We start from the raw sequence: 25804 nt of genomic DNA, 5'->3' as shown, positions 1-25804 counted from the left end.
CTCCAGGTTGGTACATTTCGGCATTCTGATTCATTCAACTATACTACGCCATTTTCAGGCAATGCAATCTCATTCCCAAACCCTAGTCAACACCAGACTTATCCTTAATCCATTCACAACGCAAAAAGTTCAACCATCAACCGTGTAAAGAAGCTATAGTTGACCAGCGGTGTTGAAGTCCTTGAGTCCCTCAGCAACACGGGTAGACATGGTCTTCTCTCCCTCACGAACCCAGACACCTGAATGCTATCAGCAATTGCAACGTGAGAAAGACCAGTAGAACTTACGGGGATCGAAGTACTTCTTGTTTGGCTTATCCTCTCCATCAGGGTTGCCGACTTGGGTCATCAAGTAGTCCTTCTTGTTCAAAACGTCTAGATTGATTTCGCAGTCAGTAAGTGTTCATTACAAGCAATCGCACATCCATGTTGTAAAAAAGATACATTGCTAGGAGGAAACACAGATTGGATCAACTCACAGTCTCTGATACCGGTAAGGTAGGCATATTGGAGATCCGTGTCAAGGTTGACCTTGACGACACCATAGCTAATGGCATCCAAGAACTCCTGCTTGGTAGATCCAGATCCACCGTGGAAGACCAAGAAGACTGGCTTGTCCTCCTTGGCTCCAATAGCGTCCTTTACATACTTCTGGTGCTTGCCGAGGAGCTCTGGGTGCAACTTGACGTTTCCGGGCTTGTAGACACTGAAAATTCGGTTAGCACTTATGCTTCACCCTCCCTGGTACCCCAGGCAAAACAGGAACAGTCATATGATGCACCTACCCGTGAACGTTCCCGAAACCAGCGGCAATGGAGAAGTATGGAGAGATAGGGGAGAGGGCCTTGTAGATGGCAAGGATATCCTCTGGCTGGGTGTAAAGAGAGTTGTTGTCGACATCCTCATTGTTGACACCATCCTCCTCACCACCGGTGATGCCGATTTCCTGGTATCGCATTAGACAACTCCTACCACAGCCCGGAAATATCCCAAACTCACCATCTCGAGCCATTGCTTCATTGGGGCAGCACGCTTAAGGTACTCTGCAGTGGTCTTAATGTTCCAGTCAACCTCCTCCTCGCTCAAGTCAATCATGTGGCTGGAGAACAGAGGCTCGCCGTGCTCCTTAAAGTACTTCTCGTCGGCATCCATAAGACCATCCAACCATGGGAGAAGCTTCTTGGCGCAGTGGTCGGTGTGCAAGATAACTGGAATGCCGTAGGCTGGAGCAACGGAGCGGATGTAGTGAGCAGCAGCAATTCCACCGGCGATGGAGGCCTCCTGCTTGCCATTGGCAACACCCTAATAAGTCATGTCAGAACCTCTTCCACACAACTAATAAAACGACTGTATATGTACCTTTCCTGCGAAATAGGCGGCACCACCCTGGGACATCTGGAGGATGATAGGCGATTTGGCATCGCGAGCAGCCTCGAGCGAAGCAACCACGGTGGAGGAGGAGGTGCAGTTCTGCAGAATAATTTAGCGCCCGTTTTGTTCCAGTAAGATCTGACTACTGACAATGGCCGGGATAGCAAAGTTGTGCTCCTGCGCGTAGTTGAAGAGCTTGAGGACATCGTCACCAACAATTACACCGGACTTGCGGCTGAGGACATCGAGAGCACCCATGATGGCGGTTGTCTGTAGTTATTGGGGGTTTCGTTCAGTGGGTGTGTGTTTGCTGTTCGAGGAGTTAGTCAGAAGTTGAAATGTGAGGGAAGAAAGGTTGAGGATCGGGGTGGAGAAGTTGCTTTTTGTAGGACCGATAGATAGACAGGTACCTAGCTAGCTGGTTTGGTGGGGGTGTTTTGGGTTTGCTGTGCATCCTAAAGGTCTGCAGACCTCTTGTTGCAGATCTGCTGTGCACCTCATGAAAAAAAAAATTGGGGGTTGACATACCGGGTGAAGTGTTCTGGCAATGCAATTTTGTTGATTCGTAGACGCAGAAAGGGTCGGATGGAGAGAGGGGAGGGGTTGAGGAGAAAACTAGAGTAGAGAAGTCGAGTGGAGGGGTAGTAGCGTCATGGGCTCGCCTACCATGCCCTGCCCGATGAGCTGCCGGCGAGATTCGGAAGGACGAGCAACTACAGCTGTCATTGCCGTGGATAACTTCAATAATCGGAATAACAGATTGTTTTGCAGCATTCTCGTGAGATCTTCTTAACTCCCAGGTCGCTGGAGAATTCCGTGATAATTGCCTGAGAATTGGCGGGGTGGACCGGCAGAATGCATGTGTTACTGGCTTTCATTTTATTGCCAGCTGCCCGATGCCGGCTGAGGTGTTAAAATCTCAGCCGTTTCTCCTTTCTTGCACTTCCACATCTTATCGAGATGTGGCTCAACGCCAGAAGCTAGCGGTGTGCCCGATATGAGGGAGTAGGTTTGCTCCAGTCAGATACCTGGGCAAAGTCTGGACTCAAGAGAGTTCTTGCAGATAATTGTCTGGACTCGTTTCTCATAGGGCAATTCCCCTTGATGGCTTGCTTTTGCCAGAGCAAGATGTCGAATGGTATTGCTCGAACCTATCTTAAGGCTGTCAAACCCCAAATTCATGTACCGACCAGGGATTGTTCATGCCTTGTGTCGAAGTCACACTCGCTGTTGTCTTCCCCATGTTGAACTGGTCGGATTGAGCATTGAAGTATATTTCTGGATTTCATGTCTGGCCAAGAGGGAACATAGGTAGTAACTTGGCAACTCGAGAGAACAGGAGTATGAGAATCAGTGATGCACGACACGCCTGTTGCGCCAACCATGTGGTTCTAGGAAGTCATCAGCGCTTCAGAACCTAGGACCCTACCTTTGCAATTTCTCCCGTCGTTTCCAGGAACTCCAAACGTGCAATCTTCGTAACATTACATCCTCGCTAGGTATTTGTACAATGTTCATCCGTGCTCATATCTTCAATCCTGGGCACTGACTTGAATCGTCCTCCGTACGGATTCTGGCGCTCCCTCGAGTCTAATATCTATATCGAAAACACCGAGGTGCTTGACCCGGTCTCTGTCCTCCGTCTCTTCCACAAAGGAGATATTCTCGTGGGATAGAACGACTCGTATTCCTTCCTCGTCCTCTGCTAGGATAGCTTTGAGATTGGCAGCAATGTCACTCGTTGATACAGAGCCATATATGCCCCGCTTCTCTGTTCTGCCCGGCCCTGGCTTGTTTCCTTCAGCTGCTGCAGAGATTGCTGAGGATGCAGGTATAGAGGGAGATACTCTCTTGGGTGTTGGTAATGAGATAGGGGTACGGTAGAAATCCAAACTCGATGGTAGGAGGTTCTCGAGGATAGTAGTTGCTTGTTCAGGCTATATCAGAGTCAGTAAGTCGTGCTTGAGCTCTGACAAGCCAGATGATATCTTACGCTGAGTAGGTCCAGCTCGAACTGGGGAATTGGCTCGCTAGGTTGTTCTTCTGTCATTCTGACAATCGGCTCCTCCGGTCGTTCTTGTGTCTGCTTCTCCTGCTTCTTCTCCAGCTTCCTTACTGCCCTGGTCTGAAATGTAGAGTCTCGCTCCACAACAGAATCCTTCTTCAGCCCCAGGTTCTGAAGCTTCTCCATGGTCAAATACTCCGCCATCTTCTTGGGATACCAGATATTGCGCATTACTCCTGAAGTCACAGGGATGACAGCGCCTGTGTACAAATCAGTGAATGTTTCAGGAGCAGAAGGCAACACAGTATCTCAATTACCTCTTCTGCCATAGCCAGGGATATTTTGAAGCAGATGGACCTTGACAGTCTGGATCTTCGCGCTTGCAAGCTTCTTCTTGCCTCGAGCTTGCTGTCTAGCTGGAAAGTGAAAGGCATCCCCAAAGCTAGACGTCATGCGTCGAATGCAAGACATGCATTGCGGAGCTTTGGATACCAAAGGCGACGCCATTGAAAAGGATGTGGTGTTGAACAAACGCGTGCAGCAGCTCGTCGTTGTCCTTGAATGCCTTCAGCTTCGAGGTGTTCCAGAAAAAATGTCTCCATAACTTACCTGTCCGTTCTCAAGCTTCTGATTGGCGCATGAGTGCTAGGGGTGCATACGTACTGTAAATGTCGGTGTCCAGACGCCAAGCACCGAGTTTACGATTGACGATTAGGTAGACGAGGTAGATACGGTACGGCTACGGCCACGGCCCAGAAGACTGCTGCTGCGGACTGCATTGGTGCATTGGTGCATGGCCTGAAGATGGAGCAAGAAGGACGATCCATCATTGGAGGTTCTTGAGAAGAAACATCCACCCAACCCATTCATGGTATTCACAGCTACAACCTAAAGAGCAAGACCCAGCCCAATTCACTTCGCATCCATTTTGCTTCAGTCTTTCCTTTGTCTACGATCTTGGACCTTTGAGATTCCAGCCGACTTCAGTTGATTCCGTCCCGTCTTACTCGCATAAACATCGTCCCCAAGTTTCTTTGGCAGCCTGCTTTCGGGCCGTTCACTGAGAGTACGGTAGCTCGGAATTGCTCTGTGGAGGTCAATTCAAGTCCAGCCTAGGAAGGACCCTGGATTTTGATTCTCCCCTCAACTTCTGTTCAGAACGTACACACGACCAGCGGAGATTACGGCGTGCTAGCCAGATTATAGAGATGATGTGTTAAACAGGCCTTCAGGACCATCATCCTCCTTCTTCCATCATTCCTCTCGTCATGCCGGAGCAGCCGCTCAAGATCGCAAGCTATGCTGCTGGAGCGTCACTGGCTGCCATCACTCTTGTCTACGTCTTTGCCCCGACCTTTTTTATCGACGGGGAGTCCGCGACCAGTAATGCCAGCTCGCGCAAGAAGACCATAGTCGGTCTTTCCAACCCGGCAAACGATTGCTTCATAAATTCAGTCCTCCAAGCGCTGGCAGGACTGGGAGATCTGCGGATTTACCTTATTCGAGAGACGCATAGGAGGAGACTCGATGGACCGGAAGTCTATGCGCACCTGGTGGAGGATCCTGCGAGGAAAAATATGCCAGCCTGGAAAATAGAGGGGTTGCAAGCTGGCGCAGTTACCAAGGGCTTGAAAGATATTCTCAATTCTTTGAACGAGAGGCCCATATACAAGAAGACCATATCTGCAGGACCCTTTGTCGTGGTTCTGGAACAGTCGTTCAAGCAAAGAATAAGTCGGCAGCAGCAGGATGCGCAAGAATTTCTTCAAGTTGTAGCCGAACGTTTGTGTGATGAGTACCACGCGGGACACAGAGCAAGGAAACATGCATATCAGGCACAAAGTGAGGCGAATGTCCATCAATTAGAGGACGGTTCTGTAAAGCAGGATTTAGAGGGCATTTCGTTGCATGATCCGGAAGCCCGGAGTACCCCTCAAATTTTGGTACCTTCAGCATCTTCACAGAATGGAAGCGCCTCAGTATCACAATCCGAAAATGGAGAGAGACGTGAGGCGGCTCCGGAAAAGGAAGAAGGGTTTCCATTGGAAGGCGGCTCCGAATCGCAGATCGAGTGTCTAACTTGTGGCTTCAAGCCAACACCAAGTAAAAGCACATTCTGCTCACTCACACTGAGCGTTCCGCAAGTCAGCTCGACAACACTTAGTACTTGCTTCGATCAGATGTTCAAGACCGAATATATCGAGGATTTCAAGTGTGAGAAATGTCGACTTATCCACGCAATAGATACCTATGAACAAGAGCTCACAAGGTCTACATCTGATAAATTCAAGGCCAAAACACAGATACTAATCGACAAGATCCAACGCGCCATCGATACCAATCCGGAAGAGGAACTCAATGGCGTGGACTTGCCAGATAGAAAATTTGCACCCAAGCGCAAGATCGCTAAGCACACAAGAATCACCGATTTCCCGAAAGTAATGGCTATCCATCTCTCCAGATCTATTTTCGACGCTGGACGATCTACTTTGAAGAACTCCGCAAAAGTCTCCTTTCCGGAAAGGCTACCGCTAGGTGGTCTTGTGAACCAGCACTTCTACAGACTCTCAAGTGTTGTCTGCCACAAAGGCAGCCATCATTCCGGGCACTACGAATCTTTTCGGCGGCAGACCCTTTCAGCTCCTTTCTCAACGCCGAATACCTTCCAGCCAGCAGGTGTTTATAGCAAGCCTCCCACCCCCAACATATCTCAGATGCCAACACCACAGATAAGAGCTGCACAACAACCAGAGGAGCCGGGTACAGACATCAGCACCCTGTCTTCAACTCCCGAATTACTCTCACCATCATCTGCTGCTTCTTCTTCTCCCTCGTTACCATACCTCAATGGTGAAGTCAATGGTGAAGAAATACTCCGCCCCAACGACCGCGCATCGAGCTCAGCGTCAGGCTCAATATCTACATCTACAACTGTCAAAAGCTTCGGTCCAACGTCCGCTCCCCGTGGTTCGGACACAGCCAGTATCCGCTCCATAGCACGCTCCACGCGCTCGGCAATCTCCAGCAAGCTCACCCGCTCAAAAGACTCTTCTTCATCCACCCCGTCACCCACGCCACAAGAGAATGGATCCCGCACAGAGGAGAATTCAGATGCTGCAGCGGCGCAGAAGAGGAGGAAAAGCAAGCATAGCAATCGTTGGTGGAGGATCAGCGACGATAAGGTCAAGGAGAGTAAGACGAGTGATGTTCTAGGCATGCAGAGAGAGGTATACTTGCTATTCTATGAGTTGGAGAGAGATGATTGGTGAGAAGAGGATGGCTAGTGCAAATATTTGAGTACATAGATGGAGGATGCATGTTTTGACGGTGTAGGAAACTTGTCTTGCATTTTCACATTGGACGCGGATGGTTGTACGTTGCATTGGATACATATGACTCGTCCAAGTCATTCGGCTGATGGTCCGTTGGCTTAGTATGATTGTTGAAGGTTGGGTTGCATAGATGGCTTGGGAATAAAAAGAAGCATATACCGGACTTTTCAATGACGCGTAAAATGGCAAGGAATTCAATAGCTTCTAGGACATCTAGGATATGAAGGATTCAAAAGTGCCTTTTTGTCTCGCATGTCTTTTGCTTTACATTGCACTTTTGTGAGACTCTCCTGGCGGAGTTAAAAACTTGCGACGGCCAACCGACAGCCTCCGAGATGCTAGGAGTACACCGCAGGCTGCGCGGTCGAGGAGCCGTTCTTGCAGACGCAGGACCTGGGACAAATCGCGTTGATGGCCTGGGTAACTTCTGTCGAGAGTCGCCGAAGCTGTTCTAGAAGACAGAAGGCGAAGCTCGAAGATCAGCCTAATCTGGTCATTAATTTTTGATTGATACAACTCGCTTGTCCGTAAGCGAGGTGAAAAGGGGTGTCAATAGATCAACAAGACTTGGGATGCGAAGCCTGGTAACCCACCACGAACGCATAACTTCAGAAATCACAGCGCATCTTGTCACGAGCCAATTGGAAAATGCCCTCCTCACTTTCGTCTAGGTAGAACATTTGGCTTTTGGCGTCTACGACCAGGAAATCGATAAGTCAACACCTGTCATTCCACACACCTCGTCTTTCCGACCTACAATGGCACATTAGCCATGATTCATGTCACAAGAGTATTCCACCATCCCACCACCGTCAAGTTCTTCATCTAGATACATCTTTGTTTCACGCAATTAGAAATTACCTCATAACCAGGACTTATTTGAGAGAAGCATCTTTCGTTAATATCCATTAGTCCCACCTCAACTCGCAACATTTTCAAACTGCTTTAGCCATAAACTGTCCCTATGAAGACCGGATGCCCAACGGTCCTGTCGACCAAGTACATGTCGACCTTTTCTCCTTTACACTCCTATGTCTAAATCTAAAATCAGTGCATTATTGGACTTGAGATTGCTCTCTTCTTTTATGTGGTTTGAATTTCAGCATTGAAAGAACGAGCTCCATACTGGGTATAGATATCAGAAGTGACTCTGCAAGTCCACTAAGATGACCAAGTCATCTTGAAATCTGGCATTTTGCCTGTATATCATCCTGGAACTGTTTCGGCTACGCAGTTCAACAAGAGAAACCCTCTCGTGAAGACTTCACACAGTAAGACTCTGATAGACTCTTCTGTAGGGCTAGAATCCAGCGTTGCTGATACATAGAATACAATGATATCGAAATTGTAGTGAAAATACAAGAATTCTATCATTTAACGGTGCACAGGCTTTGATAACAAGCTGGTTGCAGAAGACTGGCTGCAACTCTACCCAGCCGCTGGAAAAACATACACATATTGTTCAAGATAAGACGTCAGTAAGGTAAGTTAAGTAAGACGATTCTGCGAAAGGTATATGGGATAAACATAATATCAAAAGCACATCGCCCAAGATGACACTCCGGAGACATCGCCGATGATGAGCTCCAAGAGCGAGGACAGGCGACTGACGAAAGCCTTTTGACCCGCTTCGCTTCCACCTAGATCAACACCACCGGAAGGTACATTCAAGCATGCAGGTGCCTCCTCGATGTGCGAACGCATCACACAAAGATTGCTGAAGTCACGGCACAAAGAAATGAGCTGTATATTCCGTCGAAGATTATAGGCACGGAAATAAGACAATAATACTTCTCATCAGACGAAACAACGCTTGAGTCTGGAGTAGAGTGATCTCAAAAGAAAAAAAAAAGCGAGAAGCATAACCTAGAGGATATACTTGCTCACCTATTCCTAGACATGCTTGTCCTTGAATGCTTGCTCTTGCTAAATAAAACAACAAACCAATGGAACCTTTTCGGATGACCTCCAAACCTGGTAAGGGCGACAAAGTCAGAAACCCGGGTATCTTGTACCTGGCCTTGGCGCTCCCGGATAACAGATTCAACCATCCTGCTCCTGCGCGATCCTGCCCCGCTGATGATGCATTTATTGTCGTTTCCCCTGAGTCCCCCTCCACTTTTCTGTTGCACAGCCCTAGATGTGGCTTTTGACGAACAGGGTTGACTGGAGCCGGAGAATCTCCCAGTCAGTCACCGAAATACGAGGCAGAAAATAGAAAGTCGCAACCAAGCCAAGTCAGTGGGATCAACAGAAAACAGTACAACATCACTGATGAGTCTCAGTGCAGCGAGAATATGCCCGTCTTTGGAAAAGGATAAATGCCTTGCATTGCATAGAAAGTGCTCGCCAGCCAGCGAACCAACCAACCAACCAACCACTATCAGACCTGTATCGAAACCCAAGTACCATTCGTTCCCAACAGTCAGCGTGATGGTGTGAAGAAATGCAGCGAGAGAGAAAAACTGTACTGAACTTTACTGTAGTACTGTGCTGTAACGGTGGGTGCAGATGCATCCCGCCAAAAGTCCAACCCACCCAAGCCGGCCCAGCTCAGCCAAGCACACAGGTCCCAGTGCAGTGCAGTGCAGTGCAGTGCAGTGCAGTGTAGCCCGTGCAGGCAGGCAGGGTCCCCGTCCCCGAAATAGAGACACACTAATCGAGCTACCCTACTCCGAGCCTTGAGCCTACCTAGTACCTACTGTAGGTACTACTTTCGTACTGTACAGGGACCGGTCTTCGCCGAACGGGCGGCTTCAGCCAGTGACAGGACAGCCGCTCGCGTTCTGAACTTCTGGAAGGGGGTCGCCCCGGTCGCCCTGGTCGCCCTGGTCGCCCTGGTCTCTCCGGCTCTCGCTGGGTCTCATTGGCAGTGAAAACCTTAACCAAGCTCGCCAAGCCAGGGCCCGTCCAAGACTCCAACTCCAACTCCAACAACGATCGCCTGCGCGGCCAGCGTCATTGAGCTTTGCTGGTGCTTCTGCGTGCTTTGCGAGCCAATCGAGATAAACAGCCCACGGCGTCGATGCTGTGCAGAGCTTTCTTTATGATTGTGATCCGATCCGATCCGTGAACTTGAATTCTCTCCCTCTCCTAGAGACTTTTTCTCCTCTTCTTCATCACCATCACCATCGCCGTATCCTGTCGTTTCCTGCTTCTCTTCCTTTCTCTTTTCCGTATTCAGTCGCCTCCCCTATCCGAGGCTGTCTTTGTTGAGGGGCACGCGTGTGACCTTGCACCGCATCCTTGTCGCCTCCCGAGTCCCGACCATATCTAATCAAGGGAGCATAAATCTCGATTCGATCCATATCGGGTCCGTGAATCACGAACAAAGAAATCCTACAGTCATCAATCCCGGCTCGCCGCCAACCCTATCCATTTCTCGAGAAGGCAGAACGAAATTTCTGCAGAAGGTCACAAGTCTACACATTTGTCTGGCCTCTGGCCTGTCATAGCCACTCGCTTTTTAATATGGATGCTCTCAGATTCATCGATTCCCTCGTTCGGAGGCAGGAGGAGTCAGGAGCCCAGAAACTCCTAGATCTCCTCAAAAATCCCTTTTCCGCCCAGGTACAGTCTGCGAGTCCTGGACTTTCGAGTTGCATGCTAACTTTTCCTCAGCTTGCCCAAAATTCCGTCTACGCAAGTTTGGGTACCTCCATTGGCTTCACGCTTCTCCTCGCTGTCGGATTCTCTCTCCTTCGACCCTACAATTCCCTCGTATACGCACCGAAACTCAAAGTAGCAGATGATAGACATGCTCCCCCACCATTGGGAAAGGGCATGTTCTCGTGGGTTGCGCCGATTTTGAAGACAAAGGAGCAGGACTTGATTGGCCTGATTGGTCTGGATGCAGTGGTTTTCCTGCGGATCCTGTTGATGTGTCGAAACATATTTTTGGTTATGACCGTTATTGGATGTGGAATTCTGATCCCGGTCAACCTTGCCAAAGGACAGGCTTTTAAGGATTCGACGACACTTGCGAGAGTGACCCCCGTGAATACGTTCGGAAATGCAAACTGGGGCATGACAATATGTGCATGGATTTTCAACATTATCATGGCTGGTTTCTTATGGTGGAACTACCGGGCAGTTCTCAGATTACGGCGACAATATTATGATAGTCCAGAGTACCGCGCCAGTTTGCATGCCCGAACTTTAATGGTAAGATAACCTGTTAGGCTCGGAAGAATGTTTTGCTAATATAGAATCAGATCAACGATATTCCCAAGGATTTCCGCTCGGATGAAGGCATTGGAAGGTTGATTGATCAAGTGGTACCGACCTCCTCATTCTCGAGAACTGCAATTGCACGAAATGTGAAGGACTTGCCCGATCTTATCGAGCAGCACAGCAAAACAGTTCGATCCCTCGAAAGCTACCTGGCGAAATACCTTAAGAATCCAGATAACATTCCAGCTCGCCGACCAGAATGCAAGCCTTCAAAAGACGATCCGAACTGGGGTACATTCCCAAAAGGGCAAAAGGTGGATGCAATTGAGTATCTTACAGAGCGGATAAAGCAGTTGGAGTTGGAGATCAAGGAAGTCCGTCTCCATGTCGATAATCGGAATCCTCTGTCCTATGGCTTCGCAAGTTACGAGGACATTGATGAGGCTCACAGCATTGCCTATGCAGCTAAGAAGAAGCACCCTCAGGGCACAACTTTGGTCTTGGCCCCACGGCCAAACGATATCATCTGGAAGAACATGCCCTTGTCTAAGTCGCAAAGGCGAACACGAAGAATCATGAACAATGTCTGGGTTACTCTCCTGACACTCGCCTGGATCGCACCCAACGCAATGATCTCGATCTTCGTCATTAGTTTGGCTAATTTGGGCCATGTCTGGCCTGCCTTCCAAACCTCTCTTGAGCGTCATACGAGTTGGTGGGCTATCGTACAGGGTGTGGCGTCACCTGCTATCACGTCCTTGGTCTACCTGGTTTTGCCAATCATCTTCCGTCGTTTTGCAATACGAGCTGGTGACCGAACGAAGACTGCACGAGAGCGCCATGTCGCTGGCAAGCTCTATACTTTTTTCACATTCAACTTCCTGATTGTGTTCTCCATGTTCAGTACGGTCTGGACCTTCGTTTCAACTGTGATCGAAAATACCAATAATGGAACTGATGCTTGGAAAGCAATCCAGGATGCCAACTTTGCACAGGCGCTGTTTATTTCACTCTGCAACATTTCTCCCTTCTGGATCACATGGTTGCTCCAGCGTAACTTGGGTGCCGCGGTTGATCTGGCTCAGTTATGGACCTTGGTTTGGAGTTTCTGTATCCGAAAGTTCTCCAGCCCAACTCCTCGAGAGATGATCGAATTGACGGCTCCACCTGCATTCGATTATGCGTCATATTACAACTACTTCCTGTTCTACAGCACAGTCACCTTATGCTTCGCAACAATCCAGCCTCTTGCCATCCCAGCATGTGCTCTCTATTTCGTGCTCGATGTATATCTTAAGAAGTACCTGCTTCTTTACATCTTTATCACCAAGACCGAATCCGGGGGTATGTTCTGGCGCATGTTTTTCAACAGAATGATCTTCGCTTCCATGCTGTCAACTTTGGTTGTGTTCCTCTCGGTTTGGGTTCATGGAGATGGCGCTCGTATGGAAGCATACGCAGTCATTCCCTTACCATTCCTGATGCTTGCCTTCAAGTGGTTCTGCAAGAAGACCTTCGACGACAAGATCCACTACTACGTATCTCGTACAGCACTGAAGGATCCCGAAGCTGATCGCTCCAAGATTTTCGATGGCAAGAGAGACCGACTTGCAGCTCGATTTGGCCATCCCGCACTTTACAGACCATTAATCACGCCAATGGTCCATGCAAAGGCTCAGAACAAATTGGCATCAATCTATGGTGGCCGTCTTTCCGATGGTAATAACGCATTCAATTCCAGCGAATCAGCGTCCGTGTCAGGATACTCAGACACCTACGCCCTGAATCCCATGCAAGCCGGCCACACGGGAAAGAAAGCACCAGGCGGCGGTGTTCCCGGTTTCGAAATGGTACCCGAGAACAAGCTCGATTTCGCCTATTTCAAAGGCCGCCACGAGTTTGCGGAAGACCATGGAGGATCGGGAGGTATCTATGGAAGAGCAGAAGACATTATCCGCTCCGACACACCCGGTAGCTCAACCATGTTCGGTGACTCCAGACCTGGAACGCCTGGAACTCCAACATTCCCCAATGTTCCAGTCGTTGGAGACAACGGGCGTAAATTCTCGGGCGTGTCATACGACGCTCAGGGTGATATTGGGGCTAGCGGCTATAACCCAGTATATGGGCAGAGACATGACAGCGAGATCAATCTCGTCCACGGAGCTGGCGAAATGCCTGTGTCTACTCCTGGTGCAATGGGTCACTCGAACGTAAGAGATACAAGCCAAGAACGGAGAGCACCTGGATTCCTGGGTGGTGGACCACAAGGCTATGGTAATCTACCACAGCATGAAGAGGATAATGATCCCATGTCATATGATTATTTCCGCACGCGGAGACAAAATGCCGGGTGGCAGGGCTGGACGAACTAAGCCTTCTATTGTGATAAGGCGTGAATCGACAAGTGTAAATAGAAGGGAGCTAGATCGATCAAGCTAGCGGGTGCTAAGACACACGGTGTAAGCATTATGGGCATGGATAAAGGAATCGGTGCATTGGGAATGGAGTTCGAATTGCAGTGGCATTTTACTTGCCTTCTGCCGATTTATTGGGTTGTCAAAGGGAGATTGATTGGTACGCATGCATGGCAAGGCATGGCATGACTTTTAATGAGATACGTTACTTACAAGACCTAATTATAAGTTTCACGACAATACTTTTCCTGCTCTCTTTCGATTTTGCCACTGTCTGCTATTCACTCTAATCTGTGTCGATGTGAATCTCATAGCGTTCTACACAGGAGACTCTAGCTTCGTATATCTATTTGGTATTATCTCTATCTTACCTCTACTCATTGCGTCCTACGCGCACCTTCATACCTCCTTGACTTCTTCCATATCTGTATCTCGATTCTTCGTACTTGGCATTTTCTGTTGTCTCTGAACACTTCTACTGTCTTGGTCTTTCATCCTAATCCTCCTAGTCTGCCCTAGAGTGCCTTCCTCTGTGCATATCCTTTGTCCGTACCTCTTCAAAACATATCCAGTCCCTTCCCACTACCAATATTGGTGTTCAATTGCAGGTGTCTCCTCGCAATGACACAAAATGCCTAGGCAGGAAGAAGCAAGTGGAAGTGGACAAGCATATTCAGCAAGCGGAAGCTGGCATATCAGCAATCATATTATTAGCTAGCTGATCGCCCTGGGACGACAAGAAATCGGGTTTGCCTACCTTTCTTCCAACCTTGTTCCTCCTTTGGCTTCACTGCCAAAGTGTCGCTCTGAGGAATACAACAATAAGACAACCACAGAGACACATCTCTCCCCGTCATGTTTTATACCTAGCCCCAGGCTTTCTTTCAGATCCGTCCTTTAACTTCCAATGTTTCAAGAGTGTCCCAGGACGATATCTCGGCAACTCGGTTCCAACACCGTAAATGTGCATCAATACACAGGTATGTGGAACATGATATACTAGAGCTTTTGACATGCACGAACAAAGCGTTCAAATTCTCGACTTGACCACCGAGTTAGGTGAATAGCGTGGCAGTAAAAAGCGCGGCCACAAGCTTTGTTTACATTACTTCGCTGTGGTGTCCAGTTCTATGCGGGGTGTCATCGCCCAGCTTGAGGGGCCTTTTTGGTTATCATGATATCCTTATGGTATTCTGTGATCTTGCAAACCTGGCAGGACTTCGATATTTCCTCAAGTGTTGAAGTTAAGGTTGACCTCCGGCTACAAACCCATTTCTTCTGAGGGAACATGTGGACTTCACGTGGTCGAGATGAATATAGCGCTAGGAGATGTTTGAGTGCTCATGGCTGTATTAATTGCGTCTCGGACTTCGAGTGAAACTGTGCAAAGGCCAATACTATTAAAAAGCTTTTTCATTTATCTCTTCCAAAACGATTCAATGCACACCAGAAAGAGCAAGTATGCGATTGAACAATCCTAATCAGTGAGCGATAGTACAAACAAATTTCAAAAGATTGTAGAGTCTGGCATCTATCTACTTTGCAGTATCATCAACGCTGAGCTTGACCCGGGATGAGTGGCTCGAGAGACCGGAATGGCCCATCAAGCTGGAGCAGTGCATCAGCGGCAATAACCACAACTTTGAATCACAGTAACTCAAGCTTTACCCGTCAGAGTATTAGGATCTTGGACCATGTTTACTCAACAGCAGACTCTCAGTGTAGCGGCGTTCGAGCCCACGAGCATCGACTCAGGCTCCAGCGCCATAGCTCTTTGACAGCAACGCTGTGACTTCTTCAAGTTGTTGAAGTTTCATTGATAGAACCAAGAGAAATGTATAGATCTTATGATGCATTATCATCGGACTTATCTCAAGGCAATTGAAGGACACATGCTCTAAAATAGGCCGATGAAATTCAGCATGTCTGGAAGAGCAGGAACCCCCAAGAATTCAATCGTCGACTTCGACGATTCAAGGATAAGTTAGAATCTAGACTATGTAACGTATATGCGAAGTGTAGAAAGGAAGATAAATGGAATAATGCCTCGGGTAAAAGTAGCATCTCCCTAAGCCCACGGAAACACTTACACCACATCACACAAGAAATGGCCGCGAAGCAGCACCAGCAGAGACGTACCGAAAATGATTCAAACATGGAAATAAGTACGCCACAAATCCGGGCATACACAGTCCACATCCCACGTCCTGACTTATCACTTTTCCCCAATCGATTTCTTTTCGCCCTGCAACAATACAAATCGATGTGAAAAGTACCGGTACCTATTAGCAAATATCCCACGCCTGACACATAGCACATCTGTATTACAACAGAAGATGCGCTAGGGAGCATAGTTTTCCTTTCCCACATCTTCGTTTGAACTGCTATCAAAACATGCTGATCAGTCCGTATCGACGATGATAGCCAGCATTTGACTTTCTGCACCATGCATGCACGCCCCAGAAGAGACCGTCATTGATAACCGTAATTGTATGGTTGTACTTCGTATGCAGCCCTAAACTCAATTATTGACTTAAGATATCTCATTATGAGATCTTAGGGAGTCGAAACCGAGACGTAATAAGAATTGGCGGCGTGGAGAAATCGGGAGATTTGTGACCAGGGATTTATTCGGATGGTGTGAACTGGAGGGAGTCTCGGCTGTAAGGATGGATGTTGTTGTTGGGAGATGGGTGGCGAGATTTCTCGGTAACCATTTTGAACTCCCTGCATTCCCTGGTTGCACTCAACAAACATGCGACCATTCGCAAAGAGAAGTTCGTGTGGCGCGGATAACGAGCAAAGGCCGAGGATTCGGAGTGATCAGTAAGCAAAGACTCTGGCAAGTACAAAAGCACAGCCAATGCTGAAAGCGACTGACCTCGTGTGATGGATGATATCTCAACAAACTTGTCGGCATCGCCATCACCAGAATGTCATTACAGCCCTCACTAATGTCGTGATAAAGTTACGGAAAATCGAGACCTATTTCTTCCGTCCTGTGAATCTTTGTGGAGGCGAAGTCAGCTCGACGGGCTGTTTTAGGAATTCGGATATCTTGGCTTCGTTGTCGACGGCTCGGGATCCGTTCCTCACAAAACACGTCCACGTTCATTGTCGCGACTGCTCGTCCACCAGCGATGCCGTGCCAGCCGCTCTTCCCTGCCAGTCGGAGTTCCCTTTCACTCGGCAGGGAAGTAACCCATAGCTGTATCTGAGATTGAAGCTGAATCAAGAAGCTCGTATCTCGAGGTGTGATCCCAGCGAGGAAGAAATCGGCGAATGCTCGATACAAGAAAGTAGAGAAACTAACCCCCACGCAGGTCCACATGAGAAGTTCGTGGCTAACGCTTCCCCACAAATTCCAAAAGTGGTACTAGGTGCAGATGGCTTGACAATCTAGTCATGGGCTTCATCCCGAGCATGCATGTCGTGCCACCTTCGGATAAATCAGTCCTATAAAGGGCCACGAATATGAGATGCAGAAATGGGGGACAGAAGAGGTCGCCTTACGCCACGGCCCAGACATCTGAGGCAGATGAGGGTGATGTGTTCCTGCACCAAGGGAAGGAATCCGGATGGTCAATTACAACCAAAAGAAATCCTTCGAGTTATGTAAAGTGGATAACTCTCCGAACTTGGTGCGGGGTATATGGAGTTGGCAAACATCTGAATATGCTGAAGCCAAAAGTTGCGAAAGATGGTCATCTTCGAACAAAAGTTCTAGACCTCGCTCAGCAGCAGTCATCGAGTGAAAACACGGTAACAATGAACGCATAGAACTTCGAAATAGATGTAGTGTCGGAGATGTCCTGCAGATCGAGAGCCAATCTGGGATTGCAAGCATAGTGGTGATGTGTGAAAGAGGGAGGTGGTGCGAGCAATGGCTGACAGCGGGGTAGAAGCCCCTCATGCGGGTCTTTACATGGCAAGGCCCTTGCAAAGACCTACAGTATGATTGACTGCAGCTGATTCGACCCTGCCTTGCAACAGCCCCACTGGCATATAGAGACGAGCACATGCCAAAGAGAGCATCTCAAAGAGGGTGTCATGACACCAGTGTGACCACAGAGCCCTAGATTTCGTCGCGCAGTAAGCGGTCAAATTGAAGGAAAGAGGAGCAAACCTCCGAACTCATCTCAAAAGCATGCTCTTAATAGCCATACTGGTACTTTACTTATCGAGAATCCTTGAACACCCAGTCCAGTGCCTTCCCTAATGACGTCTGGCCTCGGGATAAGTCCAAGCTCAACATTTGGCATGCAAAGGCTAATTTGACTTCACACAAGCGATCTATCACTGCTGCTGCCTGTGATGAAGGCAGGCCTGCGATGAAGACGTCCAGATGCGCCATTGTATTGGACTTCATAAGGCAAAGAAGACAAGATGTCACCAATCTGCTCGGTCCCTCGGTCCCTCGGAATCCAGGCGTCTGAAAGTCCAGAAAAGTCGGCAACGTTGACGGACCAGCAAGTGGTGGCCATGAACGTGGGATGGATCGCTGCGTGGGGGTACAGCAGCACATGGGAGGGACTTTCAGGAACAATAGATCTTGCATCCTCTGGTAACAAGATTCAAGATTCTCTGGCGTGAGGACAGCCATCCGCCGATCTGGAAGGGTTCTTGGACCGCATTATAAGCTTTGTACACTCAACTTCGAAGGTCCAGATCAAGAGAGGATACGACCGTTGTGAGGAATATGTTGGCAAAATTTATTGACCGCTCAACACCCCCACGTCCGTCGGGCTTTTGATTCACTGTTATTTTGATTGCCCTCATGCTGAATATTCCGAAAAAGAACAACATTTCCGGGGATGTTATCGTCACACCGAATAAATTTTGAAGGGCCGAATGACCTCTAAGCTCAGCATACCGCATGCCCGTCTCCAGTATTGACGGATCTGTACTTCGTCCGGTACCTACCACGACATTGCACGGTGGAGTTTGAAGGCGCACGACAGCCTGGGGAAATGGCCAGAGTCATGGGTGGCAGAATTTGCGCATCTCCTTGCCTCGAAGCATCCCTTTGAGGGCAGGGTTGGACGCAAAGCGGGATGGAAAAGTCATGGGGGTGTGCTTGACTGGCTCGCTGTATTTCCAGATCCAGATTGGCCAGGTGGGGAAATCTCCTCTCTGCCTGGTCGGCGGGTCCTTTTCGACAAGTGCTTCCGTACTTTGGATGTGATAAATATGGCATTGTATCGTCCGGTCAATGACGAGAGGCATGATGGACACCAAACCACTCCATAAGTTATGGTGCGCTAACTTACAGCTGCAGTAGTAAGTAGTAATTGCATGTTAAGTTAGTTATGTAAAAGTCGTCCAGTGTGGTTCGCTCTCCCCGCACTGCAGAGCTAGCTGTGATGGTGCCCATTGTTGCACGCTCAGCTCCCGCGACAGAAGAACATTTCGTTTCATGGATCCTCATATTATTGGCATTCGTTTTTCTTTGGCTTGCTCAGCCTTCCCCGCCTGATATGTTCCTCGCCCCATCCTAGTGAAAATATACTTTGCGAGCCTGCCACCAGGATGCTCATGTCCGTTATTGGCTCCACCCCCACGCATCTTTTGACTGTGAAGTTCCAAGGGTCGTATCCCTGGAGAAGCTGGGCTTATCTAAGCCAGTTCAGCATGATCAGCAGGCTTCGAGGCTCCGTCAAGCCCCAACAAGGGCAGGTTGATACTGTAGACCTCGCTTACCACTGAGGGGAAGGTTGTAGTGCACAAGTGAGATCTGAGAGGCAAGGCAGGGAAGCCAGGAAAATGTTATGATGCAGTAGTATAGTATAGTGAAGTGAAGATTGGTTGACGGCTTGATGAGGTTGTGAGCGATGCTGGAAATGCCAGGGCGGCCAGTTGGGCAGGGCCTGCTACTGTAGGCTGCTGGGCTGGGTATGCCGTCCCTGGCGTGGATACACAACCCCGCGAATCGATTTGATTTGGTCATCCAGGGTCAGACGACACCACAGCACAGCACAGCACAGCACAGCACAGCACAGCACATTCTTACCTGAATACTTTCCTTTCACCTCTTTGAACAATCCACCCTCGCCAGAAACTCAACTACGACTGACTCTGCAACTACACCCACTGCACTGCATCTCATCTGCACATCTCTCCTCCTGTCTCTACTCTCAGCAGCTCCACTTCCTCGTTCTATCCAATGATTCCGGCCTATTCAAGTACAACCCACAACTCCTCTCCACACCTTTGCTGAACACGAGGAACGACCGCTCCCTTTGCCGCCCTGCCATTCGCTATGCCGCTATGCTCGGCCAAGTACGGACATAGCTGCAGCGGGCGGTCATGTCAGCTGGTGGTGGAGCGCGGATTTGGATTTGCTGTCGCGGTGAGATGAGATGAGATGAGTTGATATGCCCTTGAGCCTCTTTTCTTTTGCTTTTGCGGCCACCAGCAGACGCCATGGACCCCTCAATGCAACTGCTGCCTCGCGTCCAGAGGCCTGGGAAAAAGCAAAGAGACAGATCACAGCCCCGACATCCCGATGCACACGGGAAGAAAAGGGGCACTTTGCTATTATTGTGCCCATTGGCCTTGAAGGGCATGCATTGAGAAAAGGGGAGTGAGGTCATCAACTGTCACCAACTGTCAAGCCTTAACCAGATGATCGCCTCATAAGATGCCGCAGCCATGATGCAAAACAGTTCTCTACTCCTCCTTGTTGGCCCGTAAAGTATCCAGCAAGCTTGTTCCTTCAGACCACTTTATTACCTGTCAATCGCGACGCTGCTGATGATCAGCTGCTACTTTTTGACGTGAGCCAGCGAATCTGGCCACACTTGTTACTCACCAATTTGGTCTCCATGTCCACTCACTGCAGCAGCTTCGTCCAGCACTAGCAATTGACATAGCTTGGCTGCATTGCAAAATTACCAGCAAAGTGAGTTGGCCGCCCGGCCGTTGAATCCTGGCTGACCTGGATCTGGGAGTTGATAATTGCCACGAGGCCTACGCTGCGTAAAGGTCATCCATGACCGCCGGAACAGGGTAGCAGCTCCACCCCCACACTAACAGAAAGACCATGTTCTAAAACAGCTCCAAGTGCTCTGGTATCCATAGCCGGCTTCACCACATCGGCAACCCGTTGACCTGAATCTTTGCGCCACTCCAGGAACAACAAAATGATACTTAATCCCAGCGATGGACGTCTGTCGTCGACCCAGAAAAAAGGGCATCAGTCTCATCCCCGCTTAAAACATACGCCCCAAGGCCCCTCCTCCCCTCATCAGCTCCGACCCCTCACTACTCCTCTTCGTTCTATTACTACGCGGATCTTCATCGTTCTCCATCAAACACCGATTCATCAAGAGCTAGCTCAAGCCTCATCACCCAACTCGGACCGGCTGGCACTATCTTCCTAGTCCGCCCACTCTTCCTTAGCAAGACACCAACACGAATTCACTTACTTTATACGCCATATCCCCCGCCATATTTAGACATTATGTCTCCTCACAACGACGCTCCTTCACCGGCAGGAAGTTTCACTCAAGCATTCAACATGTCCTTCTGTCCTGGTGCTGGCTCAGGTCTAAGAAACTCAAGTAGTAATACCAATAGTGTTTACTCCGAGTCACCATTAAACGACTCTCAGTACAGCTCGTCGTACAGCAGTACTTCTCTCGACACCGAGGACCATATGTCCCGTCCATTGGTACCCGGGGTCTATGTCCCGACTGTTTGCTTCTTCGATCCCGTTACCGAAGACCTCGATACCGCAACCATTGGCACGCATGCAGTACGTCTTGCCCAAGCGGGTGTGACCGGCCTCACGACACAGGGCTCCAATGGCGAGGCCGTCCACCTCACCCATTCTGAACGCCAGACCGTGACACAAACCACACGTTCTGCCCTGAATGCAGCCGGGTTCTCCCATCTTCCTGTCCTTGTAGGCTGCGGTGCTCAGTCGGTGCGCGAAACGATCCAATACTGTCGTGAAGCATACGCCGCTGGCGGCGACTATGCACTCATCCTGCCTCCGTCGTACTACGCACCCCTCTTCTCCCCCGCATCGGCCAGCGTCATCGAATTCTTCAATGCCGTTGCAGACAAGTCGCCCATCCCGCTAGTCATCTACAACTATCCCGGCGCAGTGTCTGGAATGGATCTCTCATCCGACGTCATCATCCAGCTTTCGGCGCATCCCAACATCGTCGGTGTCAAGCTGACATGCGGCAATACCGGCAAGTTGAACAGAATTGTGGCGGCGACCAAAGGAGCCAAGCCGCACTCGCTCATTTCAACGCCTCCATTCCTGGTTCTGGGAGGAAGTGCAGATTTCACGCTGCAGAGCTTGATTGGCGGTGGTCACGGAATCTTGGCTGGGCTGGCGAATATCGCGCCCAAGGCGTGCATTGAAATCGTGCGTCTGTACCGAGAAGGCAGCCTAGCCGAAGCGCAGAAGTTGCAGGAAGTCGTCGCCCGCGGGGATTGGACCGCCATCCAGGGTGGTATTGTGAGCACGAAAGCTGGCATGGAGTCCTGGCTGGGCTATGGCGGATATGCACGCAGCCCGTTACCGCATCCCAGCAGCAGCGAAAGCGCAAAGTGGAAAGAAGGCTTCAGGGAGCTGGTTGCATTGGAGAAGAGCTTGTGATGTGATGTGATTGGGATTGTGCACGCCGCATGCAGCGTAGGGCTGGCTGGCTAGCGTTATGAGCTGTGCCTGAGTAAATCGAGAATCCCCCGCGTCGGTTGGCATTGATGGAGTACGGACGCGGTTAATGGTTGGAGTGGAAGTGGGGTGGGGGGAGATGGGTGGTTTCCCGACTCCATCAAAAGTCCCCTTTTGCAATAGGATCCTCTGCATTTTGTTTTTCCGGCAGATTTTTGGAGAAAAACGGATGTTGGGATAATGGGGCAAGCCCAGCCCTCGGAAATGCAATTGTCTCATTTAGGATTGTAGTTTCTCGCGTTATCCGGGCGGTGGCATGTCTGAACCCTTTCTTGTCTTTATTGCTTTTCCGTCCTTTGCATCGATGATCACTTTCTATCGAGATGGCGTCCATGCTTACTTGCCTGCCTATCTGCTGCATAAAAGCATTTGTCATCAGCTTCTTGGGGAAAATTATCTTGGATTCAGGGTCCAAAAGCTTATATACCATCTACCTTACCTAGATAGAGAATGAAAGCTTCACAGCGCATATTGCATGATAACATACCTCTATCCGTCCCTCCCCTGCGATATTTCTTACGCTTTCGTCCATTTTGGTTTTTATGCTTGCTCGCTTGGTGTTGTCCCGAGATTTCAAAACGAGGTGAGACGAGGGAAAAAGCAAACATGCAAATCTGGCTGAGATAGAGATAGTGAAGTCTTCCCCCGCTCTGATTACGACTCACTACTACTCTCCTGGCGGCCAATGCTACCCTCCCGTCCCCAAACACGATCCTGTTTCTTATGTGGCGCGCACATATCACCTTTCCCTCCTGGATACCCATGGATTCGTACTCGTCCTGCCGTGTACATCCGAAAATCAATCTCAGATCATGAAGTAGAAGTTGCTCAGGCCACCAGTGACCTTTCATGAAGTCCCAATTGACCTCTGCAGATCATTCTCGACCCCAATCTCGAAGCAAGCACTGGCAAAAACAACAAGAAAACAGGAAGCGAGGTTCATCAGCAAAAACCGAGCTGTGGTTCTGCCCAGCTGCCGCGCGCCAGAAATATGTATCAAATCATCTGTATCTGATTGGGCCACGGTACAATAGCCTCAAACTCAAAAAATGATCCCCGATTACCTTCCCCAAGCCAAACTCAACCCCCCAAAAACTCAAAACTCAAATAAGCGAAATCCTTCATCAAACTTTATTAATCAGCAAGCTGAACAAAAGCAAGTCGGATTATTGTTGAAGAAGAGGAAGAAGAAAATACTGTTCTGTAGCAAGAAAAATCACTACTGCCCGTCAAGTAAATTAGCTTCATGAAACTCTACTTCAAAAAAAGCAATCGGCAAAAGGCACGAGAAAATCACACGAGAGAAATCATGTGTGCTACTAAGGGCTGCAGCAACGCTGATTCATGCTTACTTGGTGGTATGGAGAAGGTGAAAACCAGCGAGCAATATCAGCCATGTCATGCAACTTCTTGAAGTCTATCTGCTCTATCTCAGTAAAGGGACAGGAACTCGAAGCAAAGCGGAGATGTCTCCGTAACGGAGGCTTCTGGCGTGTATTGGGCGATTGGAAAAGTTAGGTTTTGGCTGTCTGATAGTGAGTGATGTCTCGTGGATGGGAAATTGGCAATTGGTGACGATCTTCCCTCTCTCATCGCGTCCCGTGAACCACAATTGATTTTTGCAAATGCCGCTGAAAGTGATCAACAGTGTTTCAGAGATTGCAATCCATATCAGCAAATGCCAGATTTACAAAAAGAAATTAGCTCAAGCGGACGTGCAAGTATTATAGCAGGCAAGGTGAGTCGATTACTGTGCAAGGATTGGTAATGATGATGGGAGAAGTGAGAAGTTGCACTTTGAGGCTGACAATACTGTGAACTTGAAGTTGGGCACAGCTGATGGATGTGACGGGATACATATAAAGAAACCGGGACGAGGTGAGTGCCGAATTCATAAGCGGCGTGACAAAGGTAGAAGGTGAAGAGATGAGCTAAATTGAGAAGATGATAGGTGTATAGAGATATGACGATGTCGCGACAATAGGTCTATGGGTGCGAAGAGGTGAGGAGGTAAAGCAATCGAATTGCTGTCCTTGCCCAAAACAGGGACTAAGCGTGCTCGAGAAATGAGAGCTGAGCGACAATGTGAGATAATAGAAAGACAAAGGCCAGAATGTAAAGCAATAACAGAAAGGTCCCTAGCACCAGGGTCTAAACTCTTGAAAAGTAACGAATGATACACTCGTCTCTTCTTCAAAAAGGTAATTAATTACAAACTAAAATAGCTATACTACTTTAAAAACTAAATAAATCATCGTCATCTCATCTCATCAAATCGGGGTATCAAAAAGTAACATCCCCAGGTCGGCCTTCAAACCTCCTTATACGCATAAAACCATCCATCAATCGCCAACACAACAATAAGAGCAACACTCCCAAAACACTGGCTGCTAGAACATCGTCACCGACGACAACAGAGCCGGCGCCTCTTTCGCCAATATAGCGCGAAAGGGCAAGAGAGGCTTGATGTAGGCGAGCAAAGAAGCAGAAAATCCGGGCGCGAAAGTAAGACAGGACATCTCTCGTAAGGCGTAGCTTGGTTGAAAGTGTTGTGAACGAATCGACACCGAGATACGTATCCAGTATTTCCCTCGGTCCAAGTCCCCAAAGTTCAAAAGTCCAGGCGCGCAACGGATCCATTGTCCAATTGGTCATCTGATCGATCCCTCCCCATCTCTTCCTTCAAGCAGCCCTCATTACACAATACTCCGTCTACTTGTGCCTCTCCCAACCCTCAAACCATCTACAAGAAAACACCAAACACACCAGCAACAACCACCAAACTCAACCCACTAACCCTCATGACATTGGCACCACTCGTCCCCAGAGTTGCAGTCCCGACCTCGGGCTTCGTAGCTGTCGAGCTAGCAGCGGCCAAATTTGAGCTCGAAGGAGCCGTCAGCGTAGCGCTCGAATACTCGGTACTCGAGTTGCTCGCGACCTCGGAGCTAGTCGTAGCATTAAAGTACACATGTGTGGATGGCGCATAAGTAGATTCCAGTTGGGCTTCGCTAGTGGTAGACGCTTGGTAGGAGCTTGGAGAGGACGAAGAGGTGGAGGATGCGCTGCTGGAAGTTAGAGTAGCGACGTTGTAAGTCTTGATTGTGGCGGCAATGATGGTTGCATCTGGCGCACCAAGGCTGGTCGTCACGGATGTATCTTGGACTTCGAAGCTGTAGGTTCCGCAGCTGCTTGCGACGTTGCCTGTTCCGAAGATGGACTTGTCGGGTTTCTGGCCTGAGGAAAATTAGCCTTCTCTTCTCTTCTCGCCACTGCTGATCCAGACTCTTGTCTTCACAATGCGCGCTTGATATGCTTGTTGGTTATGGATGTTACTTACAAGTATCCACCAACAAGCCGAAACTCGTCAAGCAGTCCTTCAACGAGCAATCCCCTACGGATCCAGCAGTAAAGCCCAATGCCACGACAGGCATGTCATAGTACTTCTGCCTGGTGCCGAAATTGCTCCGGGTGAGCTTCTCGCAGAAATCGTTGAAGAGGTACACCATCTTCTGGGCAGCGTACCCGTTTGATGTTGGCGTGCATGATGGGGCCGCGAGAATGGGCGCGATGAAGCTCGCTGTCAGAGCTAGTAGTGTGGTTGGAAGCATCTTGAACGATGTGTGTCTTTCAGTTTCGATAACGAGTGTGTTTGATTGAGATCTGTTTTGTTTGTGGAACAAGTGTTGGTGGTCAGAGCACGATATATCGTCCTGCTACGCGCCTTATGTCGAGTCTCTGGTATTCTGTGTTCTTCCAAAAAAGTCGGACAACATATGCATAGTCTGTTGCGCAAGATATCGGGAGTATGAAGA

General features: G+C 49.1%; 7 protein-coding genes across 7 annotated transcripts; 3 read left to right on the top strand and 4 right to left on the bottom strand.

Moving 5' to 3' along the window:
- On the bottom strand, positions 1-1956 carry FBA1 (Fructose-bisphosphate aldolase 1). The gene is made up of 7 exons (XM_058498263.1): positions 1521-1956; positions 1359-1469; positions 999-1301; positions 785-945; positions 479-705; positions 288-374; positions 1-239 (listed from the first exon to the last, which is right to left on the bottom strand). Exons 1-7 carry the CDS (start codon positions 1626-1628, stop codon positions 154-156), a joined length of 1083 nt encoding a protein of 360 aa, XP_058351774.1. The 5' UTR covers positions 1629-1956; the 3' UTR covers positions 1-153.
- A 946-nt stretch (positions 1957-2902) lies between these two features.
- On the bottom strand, positions 2903-3882 carry ONS95_004884 (uncharacterized protein; the record flags this gene model as incomplete). Its single annotated transcript, XM_058498262.1, has 3 exons — positions 2903-3307; positions 3364-3635; positions 3693-3882. The coding sequence occupies 3 exons, from the start codon at positions 3880-3882 to the stop codon at positions 2903-2905; spliced, it is 867 nt and encodes a 288-aa protein (XP_058351773.1).
- A 761-nt stretch (positions 3883-4643) lies between these two features.
- On the top strand, positions 4644-6644 carry ONS95_004883 (uncharacterized protein; the record flags this gene model as incomplete). Its single annotated transcript, XM_058498261.1, has 1 exon — positions 4644-6644. One exon carries the CDS (start codon positions 4644-4646, stop codon positions 6642-6644), a length of 2001 nt encoding a protein of 666 aa, XP_058351772.1.
- Positions 6645-9600: 2956 nt separating this feature from the next.
- On the top strand, positions 9601-14009 carry ONS95_004882 (uncharacterized protein). The gene is made up of 2 exons (XM_058498260.1): positions 9601-10871; positions 10922-14009. The coding sequence occupies exons 1-2, from the start codon at positions 10179-10181 to the stop codon at positions 13253-13255; spliced, it is 3027 nt and encodes a 1008-aa protein (XP_058351771.1). The 5' UTR covers positions 9601-10178; the 3' UTR covers positions 13256-14009.
- Positions 14010-16265: 2256 nt separating this feature from the next.
- ONS95_004881 (uncharacterized protein) lies at positions 16266-16628 on the bottom strand (the record flags this gene model as incomplete). The annotated part of the gene is made up of 1 exon (XM_058498259.1): positions 16266-16628. One exon carries the CDS (start codon positions 16626-16628, stop codon positions 16266-16268), a length of 363 nt encoding a protein of 120 aa, XP_058351770.1.
- A 4131-nt stretch (positions 16629-20759) lies between these two features.
- ONS95_004880 (uncharacterized protein) lies at positions 20760-21911 on the top strand (the record flags this gene model as incomplete). Its single annotated transcript, XM_058498258.1, has 1 exon — positions 20760-21911. The coding sequence occupies one exon, from the start codon at positions 20760-20762 to the stop codon at positions 21909-21911; it is 1152 nt and encodes a 383-aa protein (XP_058351769.1).
- Positions 21912-24732: 2821 nt separating this feature from the next.
- Positions 24733-25600, bottom strand: ONS95_004879 (uncharacterized protein; the record flags this gene model as incomplete). The annotated part of the gene is made up of 2 exons (XM_058498257.1): positions 24733-25226; positions 25330-25600. 2 exons carry the CDS (start codon positions 25598-25600, stop codon positions 24733-24735), a joined length of 765 nt encoding a protein of 254 aa, XP_058351768.1.
- Between the last annotated feature and the right edge of the window lie 204 nt (positions 25601-25804).

The sequence above is a fragment of the Cadophora gregata genome, assembly GCF_030347475.1.
Source record: "Cadophora gregata isolate MNR1 chromosome Unknown scaffold_15, whole genome shotgun sequence".
NCBI classification, from domain to species: Eukaryota; Fungi; Ascomycota; class Leotiomycetes; order Helotiales; family Ploettnerulaceae; genus Cadophora; species Cadophora gregata.
This window is presented reverse-complemented; position numbering and strand designations above follow the sequence as displayed.

Coding starts and splice junctions, on each gene's coding strand:
- ONS95_004882 (XM_058498260.1), top strand. CDS start 10,179: ATGGATGCTCTCAGATTCATCGATTCCCTCGTTCGGAGGCAGGAGGAG. Junction 10,872..10,921: donor TGCATGCCCGAACTTTAATG/GTAAGATAACCT, acceptor ATATAGAATCAG/ATCAACGATATTCCCAAGGA.
- FBA1 (XM_058498263.1), bottom strand. CDS start 1,628: ATGGGTGCTCTCGATGTCCTCAGCCGCAAGTCCGGTGTAATTGTTGGT. Junction 706..784: donor GGTTTCGGGAACGTTCACGG/GTAGGTGCATCA, acceptor CCGAATTTTCAG/TGTCTACAAGCCCGGAAACG. Junction 240..287: donor CAAGAAGTACTTCGATCCCC/GTAAGTTCTACT, acceptor GATAGCATTCAG/GTGTCTGGGTTCGTGAGGGA.